The sequence below is a fragment of the Apium graveolens genome, chromosome 3 (assembly GCF_009905375.1).
Source record: "Apium graveolens cultivar Ventura chromosome 3, ASM990537v1, whole genome shotgun sequence".
Taxonomy (NCBI): domain Eukaryota; kingdom Viridiplantae; phylum Streptophyta; class Magnoliopsida; order Apiales; family Apiaceae; genus Apium; species Apium graveolens.
Window position 1 is genome coordinate 170165709 of NC_133649.1, and position 21069 is coordinate 170186777.

At 38.5% G+C, this 21069-nt stretch overlaps 3 protein-coding genes across 3 annotated transcripts; 2 read left to right on the forward strand and 1 right to left on the reverse strand.

Moving 5' to 3' along the window:
* Positions 1 to 11018: 11018 nt before the first annotated feature.
* Positions 11019 to 12639, reverse strand: LOC141710921 (1-aminocyclopropane-1-carboxylate oxidase 5-like). The gene is made up of 3 exons (XM_074513411.1): positions 12477 to 12639; positions 12063 to 12298; positions 11019 to 11856 (listed from the first exon to the last, which is right to left on the reverse strand). The coding sequence occupies exons 1-3, from the start codon at positions 12576 to 12578 to the stop codon at positions 11253 to 11255; spliced, it is 942 nt and encodes a 313-aa protein (XP_074369512.1). The 5' UTR covers positions 12579 to 12639; the 3' UTR covers positions 11019 to 11252.
* Positions 12640 to 15786: 3147 nt separating this feature from the next.
* LOC141714713 (uncharacterized) lies at positions 15787 to 16356 on the forward strand. The gene has a single exon (XM_074518214.1). The coding sequence runs from the start codon at positions 15787 to 15789 to the stop codon at positions 16354 to 16356; it is 570 nt and encodes a 189-aa protein (XP_074374315.1).
* A 2733-nt stretch (positions 16357 to 19089) lies between these two features.
* LOC141714714 (uncharacterized) lies at positions 19090 to 20214 on the forward strand. The gene is made up of 3 exons (XM_074518215.1): positions 19090 to 19325; positions 19422 to 19868; positions 19959 to 20214. Exons 1-3 carry the CDS (start codon positions 19090 to 19092, stop codon positions 20212 to 20214), a joined length of 939 nt encoding a protein of 312 aa, XP_074374316.1.
* Positions 20215 to 21069: the final 855 nt, after the last annotated feature.

Sequence of the window (21069 nt, forward strand, 5' to 3'; positions counted from 1 at the left end):
TGGGTTATGGATTCAATTATAATGCTTTAACACTGTTTATATTTTGTGGACTTGTTGAGCAATTTTTGGCTCACCCTTTTTGTTGTTATTCACCTTATTGTTTTCAGTTAAGAAGGAATATGAAACCCATCAGGACATGAGTGGTAAAGAAGCGGGTCAAGCCTCGGGATCCTCTCATACCCAAGGTGTTGATCCCAATTCAGGAAGAAAGCTTTGAGTTGCCCGAGCAGGTGGAGTGTTGATAGATAGTATGTGTGTTTGAATAAAAGTTGAACTTAGTTTAAAAATAAATTAGACAATGGTTTGTAATAAAGAGAGTTTGTGAGATTTTAAATGTTGGTTTGTAATAAAAGTAGTTAGTGGTTCTTATTTTCATACTTCAACCTAAAAAGGTCCCGGTTAGTATTAAAGGGGTTTAGTTTCATTTCTTTATTATTTGTTAATAAGCTTGTACAGGTTTGGTGATTAGCTCGTAACCCCCAAACTTATACCCTGGGTTTGGAGGGCGTTACACTAAGTCTTCTGCACTTGTAAGAATTGAAGAAATTTGAGGTTGTGCAGAGACACCCGACGGATGAGGAATATCCGTCGGGTTAGCAATTTGACTATCTGACGGATGACTGCTGTTAAGCTTATCCGTCGGGATACAATCACTACTCGACGGATGATGAATATCCATCAGGATAGAAGAAATAATTGAGTTTGGAGTGGAGACTATTGTAGACTCTGTACAAATTGATGAAAATTTTGGCACAGATGTCTCAACAGTCTCAGAAAGAAATGGCAAGTGAGCCAACAAATCATCTAGAAGATGATGCTCACTTGCATGGATTTTTGGATTCTCCAAGAGAGTTAAAGATGGAGAATTTGGAAATGATGTGTTTATCATGTCAATATCCAATGAGTGTGTGGGAGAGTTTGGTGTATCAAGTGCTTTAATTATTAGAGATTTTGGCTGTGACTCCACATTTATTGGAGCCACATCAACTTGACTTTGAGAAGATGCAGTGACTTAGTCTTTTGCACCAGTTTGCACAGTGTGTGAGCCCTGTGCATCCTCAAGGGTTTTTGACCTTTTCTTTCTGGCATAAGTTTGTGGTGAGCTAGTGTCCCTACCCCTCTTGGCCTGTGCTCCTGGTTGGGAGCTTGTTTTAATGGTAACATCCTTTTCGGAGGATGAAACCAGTGATGAGCTAATATCCTTATTAACAACCGCAATTTGTTGGGAAACTGTGGTGTGGCTAAGTTTGGGTACACTCTTCTCATCAGCCTTATCCTTAGGGCTTCTTTGATTTTCACCCTGTCCCTCACCTTTCTTGCCCACCTTCATACTCCCCTCTTTAGGTTTGGTGGATTTTACAACTGATCTCTTTTGAAAGAAATCAGAGGGGGCTTTCTTAGCTTTGGATTTAGGAACTTTTGTTGGTTTGGTAGCTTGGGTAGGCAACTATTGGGTCATTGACACAGTTGCCATAGTTACACTAGAAAGGAAAGAAGTTTGTGAGGTTGGAAGAGTGGAGACAGAAAAAATTACCTCACTTACCTGAGGTCCCTCCATTACTGGAAAGTAGTATAAGGGGACCTTCTTGTGATGGTTTGCTCTATTTAGATCTGCAATGATCCTTCTTTCTTGAACCCAACAATTTAACTTGTTGGTTGGGTTCTCAATCGCAATTTTTTCAATAAGATGGTTAGCAAGCATCATAAAGAATCTATCATAATAGACACGTTTACCTCTCTCATTGATCTCTCCTAACTTAAAGCCTAACTCAAATAAAACCAAATCACTGAAATTAAAGTACTTATCAATAACTAGTATGTTAAGCATAGAAATGTTTATAGAGTCAAAGTTACTAATTTTACCAGAAAACACCTTAGTTACTACATCACACAGGTAACTTCATTCTTTCCTAAGACCCAACCTCATAATTTCACTTAATTTAGAAGTAGTGAGTGCATAGCCCATGGAATTAAGCATATTAACAATGTCAGTATCTATGTGTGGAGCAGTTACGGTATTATCAGGAATCTTGAAGCATGCTTTAACAATATCACTATTTATGCAAAACTGCTTACCTTTCAGAGTAAATGTGATGGTCTTGTCTGTCAAGTTGTATACTGCAGTTTTCCATATCTCCTCAACAACCTCATAGTAAATGGTGGGTGATTCCAGCATGGCATAGTTGAGTTTGCAGTTCTTCACAAAATCCATCATTTTGTGATAGTCACCAGACTGTTGAATCTCCTTGTTCTCCAAAGTTGAGAAGTTGTTTTTCTCATAGATATAACTGGTTTGAGACATGATTTTCACTACAGGTGCCATTGTTAGAGATTTGGAATTTATAGAGAGAGAGTTTGCTTTTGATAAGAAAGAAATTAGAGCAATTGAATCTTGAGAATGATAAAAGAAATGAATAAAAGTGAATTTGCTTTTATACTATCTCTGGAAAATAATTGTCAAGAATAATAAAGTAAAATAAAGTAGCCAATAAAAATTCCCCAAAATAGTCGTTTAAAAATAAATAAACTATAAAAAATTTGTCACTCATCCGTCGTGTCATGCTTACAAGCTGTAAGTATACTTGATAGATAATGTTCAGGGAATTAACGGCTAGGATTGAGACAATTCGACGGATGAGGATAAATCAGTTATCCGTCGAGTTATAAAATATTCCAGAAAAATAATTGATTTTATTGACAAATTGTATTCCAACGGATGATCAAACTCGATGGATAATGATCATCCGTCGGGATGTAAATTCTGACTTAGCCAAAATTTCATCCAAAATAGAAAAACTAATTAAATTTCTGGCTGCATAACAACTTGCAAAATATCTGAAATATTTCAAGAAAAATTTAGCATACCTAATTCACTTACCAACCTTGAAAAGGTGGCTTCATCCAGTGGTTTGGTAAATATATCTGCAAGCTATTTTTCACTTGGAACAAAATGCAGTTTCACAGTACCATTTATCACATGTTCCCTTATGAAGTGGTACTTGATGTCTATGTGTTTTGTTCGTGAATGCTGTACAGGATTTTCAGTGATGGCAATTACACTTGTGTTATCACAAAAAATAGGAATCCTATCCACTTGTAGACCATAGTCCAATAATTGGTTTTTCATCCATAAAATCTGTGCACAGCAACTACCAGCATCAATATATTCAGCTTCAACTGTAGAAGTAGAAACTGAATTTTGTTTTTTACTGAATCAGGACACAAGCTTGTTTCCTAGAAATTGACAGGTTCCTGTTGGACTTTTTTTGTCTATTTTACAACCTGCATAATATGCATTTGAGTAACCAGTTAGATCAAAACCAGAATCTCTAGGGTACCAAATACCAAGTTTTGGGGTTCTCTTTAGATATCTAAAAATTCTCTTAATAGCTACTAAATGAGATTCTCTAGGATCAGCCTGAAATCTAGCACAAAGACAAGTAGCAAACATTATATCTGGCCTACTAGTTGTTAAGTATAGAAGTGAACCAACCATGCCCCTATAACTTGAAATATTCATAGACTTTTCAGTAGTGTTTAATTCAAGCTTAGTTGCAGTGGCCATGGGAGTTTTTGCAGATGTGCAATCCATTAGATCAAACTTCTTTAAAAGATCATGAATATATTTAGTTTGACTAATGAATATTCCATCACTAACTTGCTTAACTTGTAAACCAAGAAAGTAAGTTAGTTCTCCCTTCATGCTCATTCATACTTACTTTGCATCAATTTGGCAAACTTTTTGCAAAGTTTTTCATCTGTAGAGCCAAATATAATATCATCTACATAAATTTGAACAAGTATACTAGAGCCATTAACATTTCTAAAGAATAAAGTTTTATCCACAGTACCTCTTGTGAAGTGATTTTCCAAAAGGAACTTTGATAAAGTGTCCATAGAGTGCTTTCAAAAGATAGTAGACATGATTTGGAAAATTTGGATCTTCAAAATCAGGAGGCTGACTGACATAGACTTCCTCCTCCAAATCTCCATTTAGAAAAGTACTCTTGACATCCATTTGATAGACCTTGAAATTAGTAATGGCTGCATAGGCTAAGAAAATTCTGATGGCTTCAAGTCTTGCAATAGGAGCAAAAGTTTCATCAAAATTTATTCCTTCTTGTTGACAATAGCCCTTAGCAACCAAACTAGCTTTGTTCCATACCACTATGCCATTTTCACCCATCTTATTTCTGAATACCCATTTGGTGTCAATTGGATTCTTTCCTTTAGGCTTGGGTACCAGCTTTCATACTTTATTCCTTTCAAATTGGTTTACCTCCTCCTGCATAGCTAAAATCCAATCAGGATCCAACAAGGCTTCTTCTACCTTATTTGGTTCTTCCTTAGATAGGAAGCTGTTATATAGACATTCTTCTTGAGTTGCTCTCCTTGTTTGAACTCTAGAAGATACATCACCAATTATAAGCTCAAAGGGGTGATCTTTTGTCCATTTTCTTTGTTGAGGTAGATTAGCTCTAGATGAAGAGGCCTCATTGTTGTCTTGATGTGTAACTGAATTTTGATTATTCGAAACTCCCCCTGAGTTTATGGATCTTTGATTTGAGAAAGGGGAACTTTATGTAAGTGATCTATTCTGACTTTCAGCTTCTTTTGATGACCTGACGGATGGTGCATTTTGAGTTCCGACGGATGAAGCTGATTGTCTCCCGACGGATAAAGCAGATTGTCTCTTGACGGATGAAGCGTTTTGTAACTCGACAGATGTTGAATTTTGTGCTTCATTAGTAGTAGATTTTTCAGCAATATCCTTTGTCATTGTTTCCTGATCACTTTCATCATCACTATCATCACTAACCATCTCTACATTATCAAATTTGAGGCTCTCATGGTAATCTCTATCTTGCAGTCCTTCAATTTTCTTATCATCAAACATAACATGTATTAATTCCATAACAATTTTGGTTCTTAGATTGTAGACTCTATATGCTTTACCAACAGCATATCCAACATAAATTCCTTCATCTACTTTAGCATCAAACTTTCCATTTTGATCAGTTTGATTTATCAAGATATAACATTTGCAGCCAAAGATATGAAAAAAATTTAGAGTTGGCTTCTTGTTCTTGAACAATTGATAGGGTGTCATACACTTTGCTTGATTAACCAAAGAAATATTATGTGTAGCATGCAGTATTTACAGCTTCAGCCCAGAAGTATGTTGGTAACTTTGATTTTTCAAGCATTGTCCTTGTAGCTTCAATAAGTGATCTGTTCTTTCTTTCCACTACTCCATTTTGTTGTGGAGTTCTTGCTGCTGAAAAACTCATGCATAATCTCATTCTCTTCACAAAATGCTCTCATAATAGAATTCTTGAACTCAGTTCCATTGTCACTCCTGATTCTTCTAACTTTGAAATCTAGATGATTGTTGACTTGCCTTATGTGATTGATGATGATTTTACTAGCCTCATCTTTAGACTTTAGGAAATATGTCCAAGAGAACTTTGAGAAATCATCTACAATTACTAGGCAAAATCTTTTCCTTGAGATGGACCGGTCCAAACAAATCCATGTGTAGCAATTGCAGAGGTTCTTCAATTGTTGAATCAAGCTTCTTCTTGAATGATGCTTTAATCTGCTTTCCTTTCTAGAAGACATCACACAGTCCATCCTTAGAAAACTCCACTTGAGGAATACCTCTAACCAGTTCTTTCTTGACAAGCTCATTCATGGTCTTGAAGTTTAGATGGGACAACTTCTTGTGCCATAGCCAACTTTCATCTTGACTTGCTTTACTGAGAAGACAAGTGACAGATTCTGCATTTGATGAGTTGAAGTTAGCTAGGTACACATTTCCTTTTCTCACTCCAGTGAGAACCACTTTGTTGCTTCTTTTATTTTTCACAACACAGGCTTCTGAATTGAAGGTTACTAAATTGCCCCTATCACAAAGGTGGCTGATACTCAGCAAATTATGCTTGAGACCATCCACTAGGGCAACCTCCTTAATGATGACATTATCTTTTGAAATCAAGCCATATCCCACAGTATAACCCTTGTTGTCATCTCCAAAAGTAATACTTGGGCCAGCTCTCGCCTTGAACTCTGTGAGCAGGGTAGAATCTCCAGTCATGTGTCTTGAACAACCACTATCCAAGTACCATGGATTCTTTCTATTTCCCTGATTACTTGAAGAGCTTATTTCTGTTTCATCAGACTTGGCCATTAGGGCTAGATTGACATAGCTAACATCTTCATCCTCATCTAAACCATCTGCTATCCAGTCATTTTCTTGTGTAATAAAAGCCCTTTTCCTTTTGTTTGAGCAATTCAAAATACTTTTGTCTATAATCCACAGGCTCAAACTTCTTCTTGCTGGAATCTGACTTTCTACACTCACTGGCAAAATGCCCTGCCAAGCCACATTTGAAACATTTGAATTTTGATTTATCCATCATGTTTCTATTTGGCTTAGCTGCTCCAAAGTTCTTCTTGAACTTGAGCTTGGAAAATCTTCTGGAAAGGAATGCAAGATGTTCATCAATATCATACATATCATCTTGGCTCAAAAAATCTTCATTTTCAGCTACCAGCCCCTTGCCCTTGTTTTCACAGACCTTTGAGGTAGACTCAACAGCTTCTACCTTCAACTTTTTCTCCTTTTCCAACTCAGCAACCAGTGTTATGGACCCTCCTTTCTTCCTTCCTTTCTCCATCCTCTCATCTTGCTCTATTTCAAGCTCATAAGTTTTCAGGATGCCATATAGTCTCTCCAAAGTAAACTCCTTGTAATCTTGAGAGTTTCTCAAGGAGACTGTCATTGGTTTCCATTCTTTTGGAAGAGATCTAAGGAATTTGAGGTTAGAGTCTTTTGTTTGATAGACTCTTCCATGCAACTTCAGAGCATTTGGTAGCTTTTGAAATCTACTAAAAATATCAGTGAGAGGCTCACTTTCTTCACAGTGGAAATGCTCATATTGCTGAATCAGTAGCTGCATCTTGTTCTCCCTTACTTGCTCAGTACCATCACAAATAATTTGGATTGTGTACCAAACCTCTTTGATTGTTTTACAGTTAATGATGTTATCAAACATAGCACCATCAATTCCATTGAACAATATATTCATGGCCTTCTTATCCTTTCTGACTTGTTCAATATCAGGGTCTGACCATTCATGCCAAGGTTTTGGAACAGATGGTCCATTGCCAGTTGCAGCTCTCATTGGTACATGAGGACCTCTCTCTATGCAATAAACATAGGCCACATCTTGAGAAAGAAGATGTAGGTGCATCTTCACTTTCCAGTGGTGATAATTGTCTTTGTCCAGAAATGGAATCTTGACCCCAACATCCTTCTTGTTCATCTTGCTGTTTGTTGTGATCTTTAAACTCTTTGTACTTCAAGAGCTTGCTCTGATACCAATTGTTATTCCCTAACAATACAACAAGAATTACAGAAGGGGGGGTTGAATGTAATTCTGGCTTCTTTTCGAGATTTATGAAAAATGGTTCTAACTCAATTTATATCTAACTGTTTGATTTGCAAAGTGCGGAATACATAGTTAAGTTAATCAAACATAAAGTAATAAAAATTCAGGTCTTTAAAACTTTCTGGTGGATTTGAATGTATCCACCAGATATATTTATATATATATATATATATCAAGAGAACCCTATAAAGCTTGAATAGCTCACAGCTGCTTTACAAGTGAACAAACAAACTACGGAGAAATTCTACAGAATACAGCTTACAAATGTTTCTCTGCTAAAAATGTGTTTGCTTAGTTTGTTAGTTAGTTTGTTCTACTAGCTACACTTGGTTTATATATCACCAAGTTTACATGATAATAAGACGGGATAATAAAACAAAACCTATCAAGTCTAATTTCATGCTGCTTCACTACTCTATTCCAGCATCTTTGAAAATCTTCATAACTTGCATGGAAATGGTAATGCTTATTTGTTCTCATTTTCCTGCTAAACAGGCTGCCACATTCCTTTTGCAAATACTCGGCGCATGTGACTGTGTTGTCACTGTCAACAGATATTTGAATTGATCATCCGTCGGGTACATGCTTGTTATCTGTCGGGTAGGCTTGTTGATCATCCGTCAGGTAGCTTTGTTGATCATCCGTCGGGTAGCCATTTATCACTTGACTCCATTTTATTTGTGCAAAATTATAAGACATCTTATATTTATATTTAATCAACCTATTCTACACATCTACTAGTAGTCTACATGATTCATAAGCTACTACAGAATCTTATACAAAGTTGTTTGCAGAAATGTGCTACATGACTTATTGTTACATAAGCTACTCACCTGGTGGATATCAATTAGTCATCCGTCGGGACTATATTGAATCATCCGTCGGGACTATAATTGATCATCCATCGGGTGCTACAAAATTCACTAAGTTAAATCTACTAAGATATTTTGTTTAGCTTATCATCAACTACACAACATATTCCTAACAACTTTTGTGTAACAATTGCTTGTATTACACAACGTAACGTCTAAAACCGTTGTCTGAAGTCATTATAATGTACCATAGTAACAACGGTTTTTTAGCGTTGTCTTAATGATTTAAAATAATTGTGCGCTTTAAGAACTGTTGTCTGACTCACTGAGAGGTTACCATACATACAATAGTTTGAAAAAAGATAGATAACCGTTGTTTGTTCTTAGTTCACACAACTTTTTTTTTGCAAAAACAAAACACCGTTGTATATTTTTTTAGGACGGCGGTTTTTTTTAACCGTTGTGTATTGACCGTTGTATGAAGCTGTTTTTCTTGTAGTGGTAGAAGTAACATAGATATCCGTTTTCATTTAATCAGGGAATGTGTCGAGAATTGTGATATAATTGTGGAACATGTGTGATCTGAGGAATAAATAGCAAACTGCCTCACCAAGGCACAGAATGCAGTCAAGTTCGAGCAGGGAGTTGCTTGGGGTGAAAAAGTGTGCGTAAACAAGTTTAGATTAAGGGGGACTTTGTTGGTGATTAATCTAAACTTGACATTCTATTTCCTTGGTTAGCATTATTTGATTCTGGCAACTAGGGCTGTCAAACGGATAATTCGGATACGGATCTGCCTATATCCGTATCCGAATCCGAATCCGAAAATCCATATCCGTATCCGTATCCGAATTTGAAAATATTTAAAGAATTATATCCGGATCCGGATCCAACGGATACTATCCGGATACGGATAATATCCGGATCCGAATCCGATTTTAAATCAGATTTTTTATTTTCTAATTAAAATTTTAAAAAAATGAAAAAAATTAGAAAAAATATAGTAAAAATTAAAAATTCATTTTTAAAAATTAAAATAAGAGATAAAGTGATTTAATCATATTTTAATTTTTTTAATTAATTTTTTATTTATCTTTTTAATATAATCGTTATCTTTAAATTGTTGAACTCAAATGATTTTTTTCTCCATGTCTATAAAGTTTTACAAACATAATATATAATATATCCGTGTATATATATATGTATGTATTTATATACACATAAATATATTATAAATTTAATATAATATATTTTTAAATTATTTAAATATTTAAATATAAAATATATTTATCGGATACGGATATTATCGGATACGAATATGCCTATATCCGTATCCGTATCCGTATCCGCAATCGTCGGATTCGAATACGGATAATATCCGCTTTGTTTCGGATACGGATAATATCCGCTTTATTTCGGATACGAATGCGGATTTTTCGGACGAATATCGGATTTTTCGAATTTTTTTGACAGCCCTACCGGCAACAGTGCACTCGTCGTGGGCATTTGAATAAATTTAGAAAGTCGTTACCATGATGTAAGGTGGTGATCATGCAGTTCCTCTCTTTTAGGTCTATCTCCTTAGTTTTAGGTCCATCTTGTTTTATTCCATTTTACTATAAGTATTGTATCGTGTGATCAATAAAATTAAGTTGTTCAAAGCTTATTTTCTTTGTCTTGTTTTACATAATTTGTGAGCATATATCGATTGTGTCAACAGCACTTACATTACATCAAAAATTAATTAAATTAAGAAATTAAATGGTCCTATTCATATTAACTGAGGAGGAGATAGTGTAATAAGACTAAATATAAACATCATAGCTTCCAATTCTTTATCATCATCCTGACGTTGCTTACTGGTTCTTGTCCATTAATTCATATAATTGTTTGGTAATTAACCTGCTTTAGGCTTAGCAGTTGGCCGTAGAAAGGAACAAAAAAATTTGAGAGGTTAAAAGGTGTCCCCTGTTTTTTTTCTCCATCCTACAGTTCCTACCGGGTGAGATTGTCTCTGTCATTGTTGTATATTTTTTTTCTTTTTTATACTCACTGTTGTAGTGTTTGGCTGAGAGTGCTTGTTTTGTCACAGATTTGGATTATGTGTCACAAACGTTTAGAACAAAACATGAAAGAGAAAATATACATTCAGAGTGCTAATTGGAGGCATCTAGTTGTGATAAATATATTAAAACCAAAACAAACCTTGAAGTAGTTGTTAAGTTTGTAGAAGTTACTCGAGTTCTACTGGATATGGATGCATTGTAAAGTTAAACTTGGGTTTGATACAAACCACAAAGCTCTCGGATACGTCCTGCTAAAATTTATATTACAATGAAAAAAGAATTGATGTTGATGGTTATGTAATTGTATTTTGCAGCTCTAGAATGTCCATAACTTGTCGGATTCGCTCAACTCATTGGTAGTTATATCTTTATGTGAAAGTTATATCTGATGGAAGAATGGAAATCAATTAATGGTGGCAGAAGAAAACGTAGAGAGGGGCAAGCCCCATGCAGATGGATGCTTAATATTCACTTATCAGCTTAATTTATGGAGATCTTAAGGTACTCTGGATTCAGGTTCGATTTCAGCCAATTGCTTACAATTTTCTGTATTCAGAATTGACATATGTTAGAGCTTAAGATGAAGCATAATTTATAGCAGTCTTTGCGTTTAAATTTGTTATAAAACATGTACACTTACTATAAGTATAAAACCATCCTTGAAACACTAATATATGTGCCAAATTTATGAGTTCAATAAGCACACTATTCTTTATTTATGCAGAATGATACAGCCACTGCAGTAGTATATAAGCTCCACTGACAATATAACTTATAATAAGGTTAAAGATAGAGAATCCCATCAGGATATTTTCCATTTTGGGAAATATATATGTAGTACTCCCCAAAAGCGCACACAACAGAAAGATGTCAATCTTGACTCATCATAACTGAGAAATTGACTGTACATGATGCATGTTTCACTTAGCCTTCACAGCTTGGAACCTTGGTTCTTTAGGAAGGAACTTCTGATCAGTGTAAACAGACATGTAATCACCAAACACAAACTTTGGGTAATCCTGTTTGAGTTCTTCGGGTTGTATTTCCAGAAGTTGCTGAGCAGGAGCAATGGTAGCTTTGTAAGATGGATTGTAAAAAGAGGCTATAGATCTTCTATTTCCTGTAGGTAATGCCAGCACTCGATGCCAAACACTCTTGTATTTCCCATTGCTCAACACCTCAATCTGGTCACCAGTGTTGATTACAATAGAATTTTTTATGGGCTGAACATCTATCCATTGGCCGTCTTTGAGGATTTGAAGACCGTTCACTTGATCATCTTGAAAGAGTAAGATCACACCTCCTGCATCCGTATGAGCCCGTAGGCCGTTAACCATCTCAGGCTGTGGACAAGGAGGATAGTGGCTTACTTTTGTCCCAAAAAATGCATTGATATCACCATCTTCTCCACCATTAAAGGCCTGTCTAATGCATCCCTTCGGCAAGCCCAAATTTTCGTCCATCACCTCCATGACCTTCACTGCCAGTTTCTTCAATTCAGCTCGGTATTCCGTCATAGTCTCTCTGTTTATTTAGTCATGTCAAATATTTAATCTGTTAATATGAAGTTATTTCCAAAAAAATCTGCACTTGATGAATTATCGTGGTCAGTAGGGCTATTAAAAACAGATATCTTTCTGTTTGAAAGAAAGAACAGGTATCTTTCTGTTAATATGATAACATATACACATGGTACAAAAAGTATGCATGATTTCTAGTTTGAAATTTACCTGAATTCTGGGGTTTCCAGTGGCCATTCCGACTCGATAGCATCATCCGAAAGAAGAAAAACATCCTCCCAGTCCACATTTTCTATCTTGGTGTGGCTTTTGTTTTCAACCAACTCATTCAATAACTTAACTGGAGTTGAGGTTTTAAATTTCTCTTCTCTTTCCAGCTTATAGCATTCAGAACTCACTTTCTTCACTCTCTCGAGGAGCTCCTCCGGTATTCCATGGTTCACCAGCTGTTACATGACATATTTTAGCAGTTAGCGAAAGCTAAAATATAGTAATGTAGTTCGTTCTAATTACATAAAATTTAGCAAAAAGTTTGAGTATAGCCAAACAGAAACCATGAATAATGGTAGTATGTGCCCTCCTAACATGTTACTGTGTTGCCAGAGTTGGTATTTTCACACATACCTGAAAGAAACCCCATTCTTCACAGCCATTATGCAGTTGTGCCATTACATTCGCTCTCTCCTCTCCACTGAGCTTCGAGAAATCAATCACTGGGATAGCCATTGAATCGACGATGAGGTAGCTAGTTCAAGAAAACTGAGAGGTTTTGTAGCAATTAGGATTGCAATTGGTTATGTTGCAAGAATAGGTTGAATCAACTTGAGTATTTATAGCCTCTTCATTCCCCCAACGGCCAGCACACACGAGATCGAATGTCAACTCTTAATACTCTACATCATTTTATTATTAAGTAGACTTTCCCTTCAGAGTAAGATGATGTTGGACGGTGACACAATCAATTATTAACGTAAGTATGAAGGTCAATGTTTTATGAGAGATACTTATAATCTATAATATAAAAATTATTGTTAAACCTAGAATGTAAATGACAATATACATTTTAACCTGAAAATTGACAATGTACGTTACTTTTCATATCTAACTCAACCTGATCTTCCTTGCTAATCTTTCACCTTCAAGTTTGCCGTTTGCTTTACTCACTGCACTCTTTTTTACAAGACATTTTGTGGGGGGTCAGGCTCTGCTGACTACAATTACTTGCTGATCTGAACTCTCTTAAATATTTAATAATCCTTGATCTTTTGACTTAGTAACACATGAAAAGGGATGAGATAATTAAAAATAAGACACTGACTTGTAGGCATAGTTTGAGGTGCAAGGCAAAGTACTATTCAATAATTAAGCTTATTAAATTAACCATAGAGTCAACTCGAGTATTATAGGAACTTTATGAATTTACACAGTATATTATATTTAATAGCAATAATCTGTAGATCAGCCAGTGATACATCTGGTGCATCTCTAACCATTTGATTTGATTCTTGTCATCTGCTAAGAACTTAGGCATATTTAAAGCATTGGTATTTTACTTGCTGCACCTAATAATGAACGGAAACATGTTAAAGTACATGCTTAAGGAGTTGTAAGATGAAACAATATTGTTTAGTTCTAACTCCAGATCGTCTCGGTTTCTCCACATGTGATACATGTCTACATTCATGTTTTTTTAAAGATGTGCAGTTGACTAATAACTAATTTATTCAAATTTGATATATAAAAAAAACTATTTAGATATTAGAATTGTGATGCATCTTAAACCGGCCGCCTGTTGTGTAGAATAAGTGTTTGACCGTGTAAGGCATGACGGAAGTTTTTATATCCAAGCGACAGAGGGCGAACAACTTCTAGAAACCAACATATATATATTAACATAAGTGTTGGTTGTAGGCCCAATAAGGCCCTCTGGACGAAGCTCCGTCGGACGATTGAACTTTTGGGCCGAAGGCCCACCAGGCCCATAAGCCGAAGGCCCACGAAAAATCACAGGTCAAATCCCATTCTTCTTCTAGACCAGATTCTTCTTCTAGACCAGATTCTTATTCTCACAAACACTCTGTTTTTCTTGTATTATTTATCTCACATTCACAACCAGATTCTTATTCTCACGCCGGAGGTGAATCGGGGGTACAAACCCTCGCATTTTCTTCACTTTCAGATATCAACCGAAGCCACCTTCAACGCAGTCGAAGTCTGTTACATCTCTCGAAGGAATCTGGGCGTAACATTTGGCGTCGTCTGTGGGAAATACGAGAGTTACAAGCCGAGATAACGAGAACATGACATAAATAATTCATGAGCATTCACCGCCACCTGGTTTTTCCGACAAGGGACAACCATTCACCCTAGTGGACGAAGATGGGGTCATCACATTGACTCCTTAGGAAGAGGCCTTACTCCTAGAGATCCGGGCAGAAAAGGTCGCGGAGAAGGGAAAGGCCAAAACTGATCAAGCCGAGAGGGAAGCAGAAGCCCGAGCGAAGCGAAGAGAGGCTGATGCGCTCCAGCTAAAGGCCCTGCAGCTGCAAAGAGAGGAGATTGAATTACAAGAACGAACTTTGCGTGAAACGATGCGGGCCGACGAGCCCGGCAGAACGAATAAGGATAGAAGGGAACGTAGGGTGCATGACGAAGAAGATGAGTCTGACTCTGATTCGCATCCCCGAAGAAAAAGGACCAAACAACCCTTTTCTTCTGATTCAGATGAGTAGCCCGATGGATCCCGCATCAGGCTCAATCGTTTAGAGAAGGCCCTGTTCGGAGATAGGAGGGCCGATAGAGAGCCGGTCGTGACCCAGGAAATTGAGCAATATCGCCCCCCCCCAGGCGAAGAAAGGCAGTTCCCAAAGATGAGCGAGTTCAGTGGGAAAGGAGACCCTGAGGACCATTGCGAAAAGTACGAACTGCTAATGATTGGGATGGGTCACAATGATATCATGTTATGCAAAATGTTCAAGACCTGTCTGAAGGGGTCGGCTTCGATGTGGTACAAATCCCTCAAGTCCAGGTCCATTGGATCCTACGAGCAGCTGAAGAGGAAGTTTTGGAGTACTACTCGCACCTATGCCGAAAGGCGAAAGAAACTGAAGCTCTGGTCCACTGCAGGCAAAGGGCGAATGAAGAGTTAGAGGACTATCTCGCTTGGTTTAAGGAGGAAGCCGGAATGGTTACTAATCTGGATAAGGTCAAAGCAATGGGCTTCTTAACGGCGGGGATGGACCCCTATAAAGGTAAGAAGCTTCGCTCATCTCTTTACGATTTTCCCCCGAAATTCCTGAATGATATATATGTGAGGGGCGAGAACATTTGCCGGAAAATGGAAAGTATTGGGGGATATAAGGACTCCCGTAGGGATGACCGATCAAAGCGAGCCGGCAGATACGAGAGCTCAAGATCAGGCACTGACCGAAGGGATGGTAGGAAAGAAGGAAGAAAAGAAGCAGATCGCGGTGCCGAACGGCGATGAGATAGAGATTCGGCCGTATTCACCCCTTTGAATGTGCCGATCTCCAAGATTCTCCATGAGATTAAGAGCAAACACGGATTCGTCCGTCCAGCCAAAATGAAGGTCCCAAACCACAAGAAGAACCCCGATAAATACTGCGACTATCACAGGGACAAGGGGCATAACACCGATGAGTGCTATCACCTCAAAAAGCTCATTGAGCGTATGATCAAAGACGGCGAACTTAATCAGTTCTTCCGAGATCTGAGAGACAGGCTTGGGTTGAAGGAGAATCAGGAGGAGGAGATAGAGGCCGAGGAGCCAAAGCGAAGGGATAGGATAAGTGGTGAAGTAAAAACTATATCTGGGGGCAGCATCCTGGATTAGGATAGTAAGACAACCAAGAAGAAATACGCCCGACAAGTGTACAATCTATATCAGTTCGGTCAGGAGAAGCCCCATATGCCCATGACCTTGAGCACAGAAGACTACGAGGATGTCATTCGCCCACACGAGGACCCTCTTATTATAAATCCTATCATCGGGCAGAATAAGATATGGAAGGTAATGGTAGATACCGGGAGCTCGGCCAACATACTGTTCCACAAAACCTACTACAAGATGAACTTGGTCGTAGAACAGTTAGAGCCCGGAAATGAGGCTCCCATTTACGCCATTGGAGGACATCCCATTCAGTTTGAAGGAACAATCACTCTCCCAGTCCTCTTAGGCAAATTGCCATATACTGTTGAGAAGCTAGTGAAGTTCTACGTGGTTCAGATCGAAAGTCCGTACAATGCAATATTTGGGAGGCCCTTCTTCTCAACCTTTGAAGCGGTGGAGTCTATACCCCATCTTAAGCTCAAGTTTCCAACTGAGAAAGGGGTAGAAGAAATGAGGGGCGATCAGAAAACCGCCCGAATCATAATGCTGGAAGATCTCGAGAAGGATCGGGAATACGAAGGACCGGATGGAACTGGAAAGAGAATGCGGGCCGAATCCGATCCCAGTGGAAGCCGAGAGACATTAAATATTTAGTTGGAAAATTTTGGGGCGGATCTCTCGAGCCCGATAGCCGAACCCGCGGCGGAAACCGAAGAGGTACAATTGTACGCAGGCCATTCGGGAAAGATGGTTTGGATTGGGAAAAACATGGGGCAGATCTGAAGGCAAAGGTAATAGCTGTCATTCGGAAATACCATGATGTGTTCGCCTGAGGGCCGGAAGACATGCCCGGCTTGGATCCCAAGACGGCAAAGCACTGCTTGATTGTGCAGCCCGAGGCCAAATCGGTGAAGTAGAAGAAGAGGACATTTACAGTCGAACGACAGAAGGTTATAGAAGCCGAAGTAGAAAAACTGTTGGAAGCCAAATTCTTCGAAGAAATTGAATACCCCGACTGGCTAGCCAATGTGGTGGTTGTCAAGAATTCAAATGGGAAGTGGAGGATGTGCGTGGACTATACGGACCTCAATAAAGCATGTCTGAAGGATCACTACCCCTTGCCTGGCATCTACCAACTGATAGACTCTACGGCAGGATATGAGGTACTTAATTTTTTGAATGCTTTTTCTGGTTATCATCAAATTGCTATGAATGAAAAGGATGTGCCCAAGACAGCATTCATAACTCCGAAGGGGACTTATGCTTATATCAAAATGCCCTTCGGACTGAAGAACGATGGAGCCACATTCCAATGAATGGTAAATAAGGTCTTTAAAGAGCAGATCGGTCGGAACATGGAAGCATATGTGGATGATATGATTATAAAATCACTATTCCAAGATCATGTCGAAGACTTGAAAGAGTGCTTCGAGACACTCCGGAGGAACAACATGAGGATCAATCTGAACAAATGCACTTTCGGAGTCTCTAGTGGCAAGTTCCTTGGCTACATGGTCAGTGCCCGGGGGATAGATGCGAACCCCGAGAAGATCGAAGCAGTAATTAATATGGAAGCCCCTAAATGCATCAGAGACGTCCAGAAGCTGACGGGTCGGCTTTGAAGGATTTTTAGCACATAAACGCAGCGAAAACGTAAATTTAATCTTAAAAAAAAATGAAACTCTCCGCAGGATCCATGCGAAAAATAATATTTAATTCGTAGTTCAGTGTGTTTACCTTAAGAAGCTTTACGTTAATGGAAAGATGGAGGTCTTTAATAGCAATCCAAGAATGATGAACGGAGATCCTTAGCAGCTGCTCCTCAAGTGTGAAGCATTTCACCGATATCCACCAAGAAAATGATGTAATGAATGAGGAGGAGATGGAGAGAATTAGGGTTTTGTAAATCTTTTTGGTTGAGACAAAAATAGGGTTTATAATAGTATATTTATAGGCAAAATTTTCAGCTGAAAATTTTCCCATAAAATATTATTATTATTAACCCTTTATTATTCTCACTAATAATTAAGCACCTTTTAATTATTAATCCTTTTTCTAAACTCTTTAGAAATAATTCTCTCACTTGATTTAATTTCCAAAAATTAAATTCTTAATTAATAATATTAAGAACATTTTCTTAATTAATTTATAATCAATTAAATCTCATTTAATCAATTATTAAATTTTCCAATTAATTATTTATTTCATAAATAAATAATTATCAGCCATTATTAATTAATTCCTCCACCATTAAATCATTCTCTTTTATGGTGTGACCCTGTAGTTTCAATATTAAGCCGGTAGTAGAAATAAATAATAATAAAACTATTTTATCATTATTTATATAAATTCTCTAATTCATTAAATATGATTAATTAATTAATCATATTTATTCTACATCGTGAGGGATACTTCTCAGCATATCGCGACTATCCGGATAATACGAATTCACTGCTTAGAATACCAAGAACCTATTCAGTGAGTAGTTATCGTACAATTAATTCCTTCTACCCTGCAATGTCATGATTAAATACAAGGCATGGAACTTGTGTCAAGCCTATCTTATTTAATCACTTGCTTTCCCATTCACTATGCTTAGTTCTTTTTAATGTAAATTAGAAACTCCTTTCTAATTTCATTCACTCTGGCCAGAGATTCCTGAACTAACATAAATGGATCAGCATTGAACATTCTCTTCCTACACTGGAAGGGGTAGATCCTTTATTGATCATACACTATCTTCGTGTACAAATTCCTATACCCAGTAGAGCCCTTATAATTATCCCTTGAGACTAAGAACTAAACCAAAGCATAGTTCAGTGTACACAAGATGACTATGATGATCTCAAGTCTAAGGATACTTGTACAACTATCACTATGTGAACAACTGCTGACACGTGAGTGAACTCCATCAGTTGTTCAGCTGTGTGAGTCATGTTCAGTGAACTTATTCTATCATAAGCACCTACATACTAGCTATAGTGTCACCACACAAATGTCTATGAGAACAGACATCCTTCATAATGAAGCAAGCATAGTATGTACCGATCTTTACGGATTATAAATTACTAGTTAGTAATCCTATGACCAGGAACTATTTAAGTTTAGAGTTATCATCTTTTAGGTCTCATTATTATGATCTCATCATAATCCATAAAAAGTTTTACTCTAAACTGTGGTATATCTTATTTAAACATTTAAATAGATAGAGCCTGCAATAAAAACAAAACAAGCCTTTTATTAATATCAATGAAATCAAAACAGATTACATAAAAGTTATTCCTAAATCCTCATACATGATTGGACTTAAGACATATCTCTTTCAGGCTTGCCGCCCTTCGGCGTTTTATCTCCCGATCAGCCGAAAAGGCCCTCCCCTTCTTCGCCATGCTCAAAGGGTCAAAGAATTTTGAGTGGGGGCCCGAGTGCCAAAGGGAATTCGAGGAAGTAAAAGAATACCTTACTAAGGCACCACTCTTAATGAGGCCCGATCCGAAGGAAACTCTCCAGCTTTATCTGGCCGTGTCCGACAGAACCCTAGGGATGGTGCTTGTGAAAAACTACGAAGGCAATCAACACCCCGTGTTCTACGTGTCCCATGTCTTCAAGGATATAGAGACGAGGTACCCCAATGCCGAAAAAATCGCATATGGGTTGGTTATGGCCTCCCGAAAATTGTGACATTACTTTCACGGCCGAGCGATTCAAGTTATCACCAGTCAACCTCTGAAGAAGATTTTAACAAGGCCCGAAGCCTCGAGAAGAGTAGTGGCCTGGTCCATCGAACTTGGGGAATTTAATCTCGAGTATGTCCCCAAAACGGCGATCAAGGCTCAAGCTCTAGCCGACTTTGTGGTCGAGTGCACCTTCTCGGGACCGAAGGATCTTACTCCCGACGAACAGCTAATCCGGATCCCTGGGAAGTGGAAACTCTTTGAAGATGGGTCGGTAGCCGAAAAAAAGTGTGGGGCCGGCTTAATTCTCTCCAGCCCCGAAGGATTCGAGATATGTCAGGCTATAAGATTCGACTTTCCTTTGACGAACAATGAAGCAGAGTACGAGGCACTCCTCGCAGTGATTGAGCTGGCCCGAAGCCTTGAGGCGAAGCATTTAAGGGCCTTCAGCAAATCCATGCTGGTTGTGAAACACTTCATGGGAGAATATGAGTAGAGAGACCCCCGAACGAAAGCCTATCCTAACAAGGTAAAAGATGCTTCTTTGTCATTTGAAACCTTTAAGTTAAGTCAAATTGGCAGGGAGAACAATGCACGGGCAGACGCCCTTTCCAGGCTAGCTTCGGCCGAGACACAGAACCTAACTGGTTCTATTTACCTCACCGAAGCCAAGATGCCTTCGATTGAGAAGAAAGAATGTCTGGAGATTCACCAGGGGAGCGATTGGATGAGTCCCCTAAGGAGCTTTCTGGAAAAAGGTATCTTACCTCCGGACCGAAGGAAGGCCCTAAAGATCAATACAGGGCATCGAGCTACAGCATCAGCTACGGAAGGATGAATCGCCGATCAATCAGCCAGCCCCTCCGGAGGTGCCTAAATACCGAAGAACAATGACAAGCTCTTGAGGCAGTGCATGAAGGAATCTACGGTGAACATCTGGCTAGTCGGTCCCTCGACTTTAAAATCCTTCGCCAGGGCTTCTTCTGGCCAACCCTGAAGGCCGATGCCAGCGAATACGCCAAGAAGTGTATACAGTGCCAATTATTCGCCACTGTCCCGAGACAGTCCCTAGAAGAAATGACCTCCGTGCTAAGTCACATTCCATTTGCCGTGTGGGCCGTCGATATAGTGGGCATTCTCCCAACAAGCACGAGGCAAGCAAAGTACTGCATAATTTCCATTGATTACATGACCAAGTGGGTCGAAACTCGACCTCTGTCGGCCATTACCAAGGAAGCAGCAAAGAAGTTCTTCTTGGAACAGATTATTCTTCGATTCAGAATTCCGAAGATTTGCGTCTCTGACAATGGGACTCAGTTTATTGGAAACAAATTCCGTAAGTTCCTGCACCACTTCGGAATTGAACAGAGGTTTAGCTCAGTCGCCCATCCACAAGGGAATGGAGCAATCGAAGTGGCAAACAAAGTAATCTTTCAAGGAGTAAAGAAGAGGTTGGGCGAAGCTAAAGAAAAATGGGCAGAAGAACTCCCTTGGATCTTATGGGCCTACCGGACGACCCCCAGGACTTCAACGGGGGAAACCCCTTTTAGAATAGCCTATGGAACCGAAGCCCTGATCATAGTCGAAGTAGGCTTGGAATTATACCGAATTGAGGCCTACAATATAGAATCCAATAGCTTCGGGCTAAGGGCAAACGTAGACTTATTGGAGGAAGAAAGAGAAGCTGCCCACC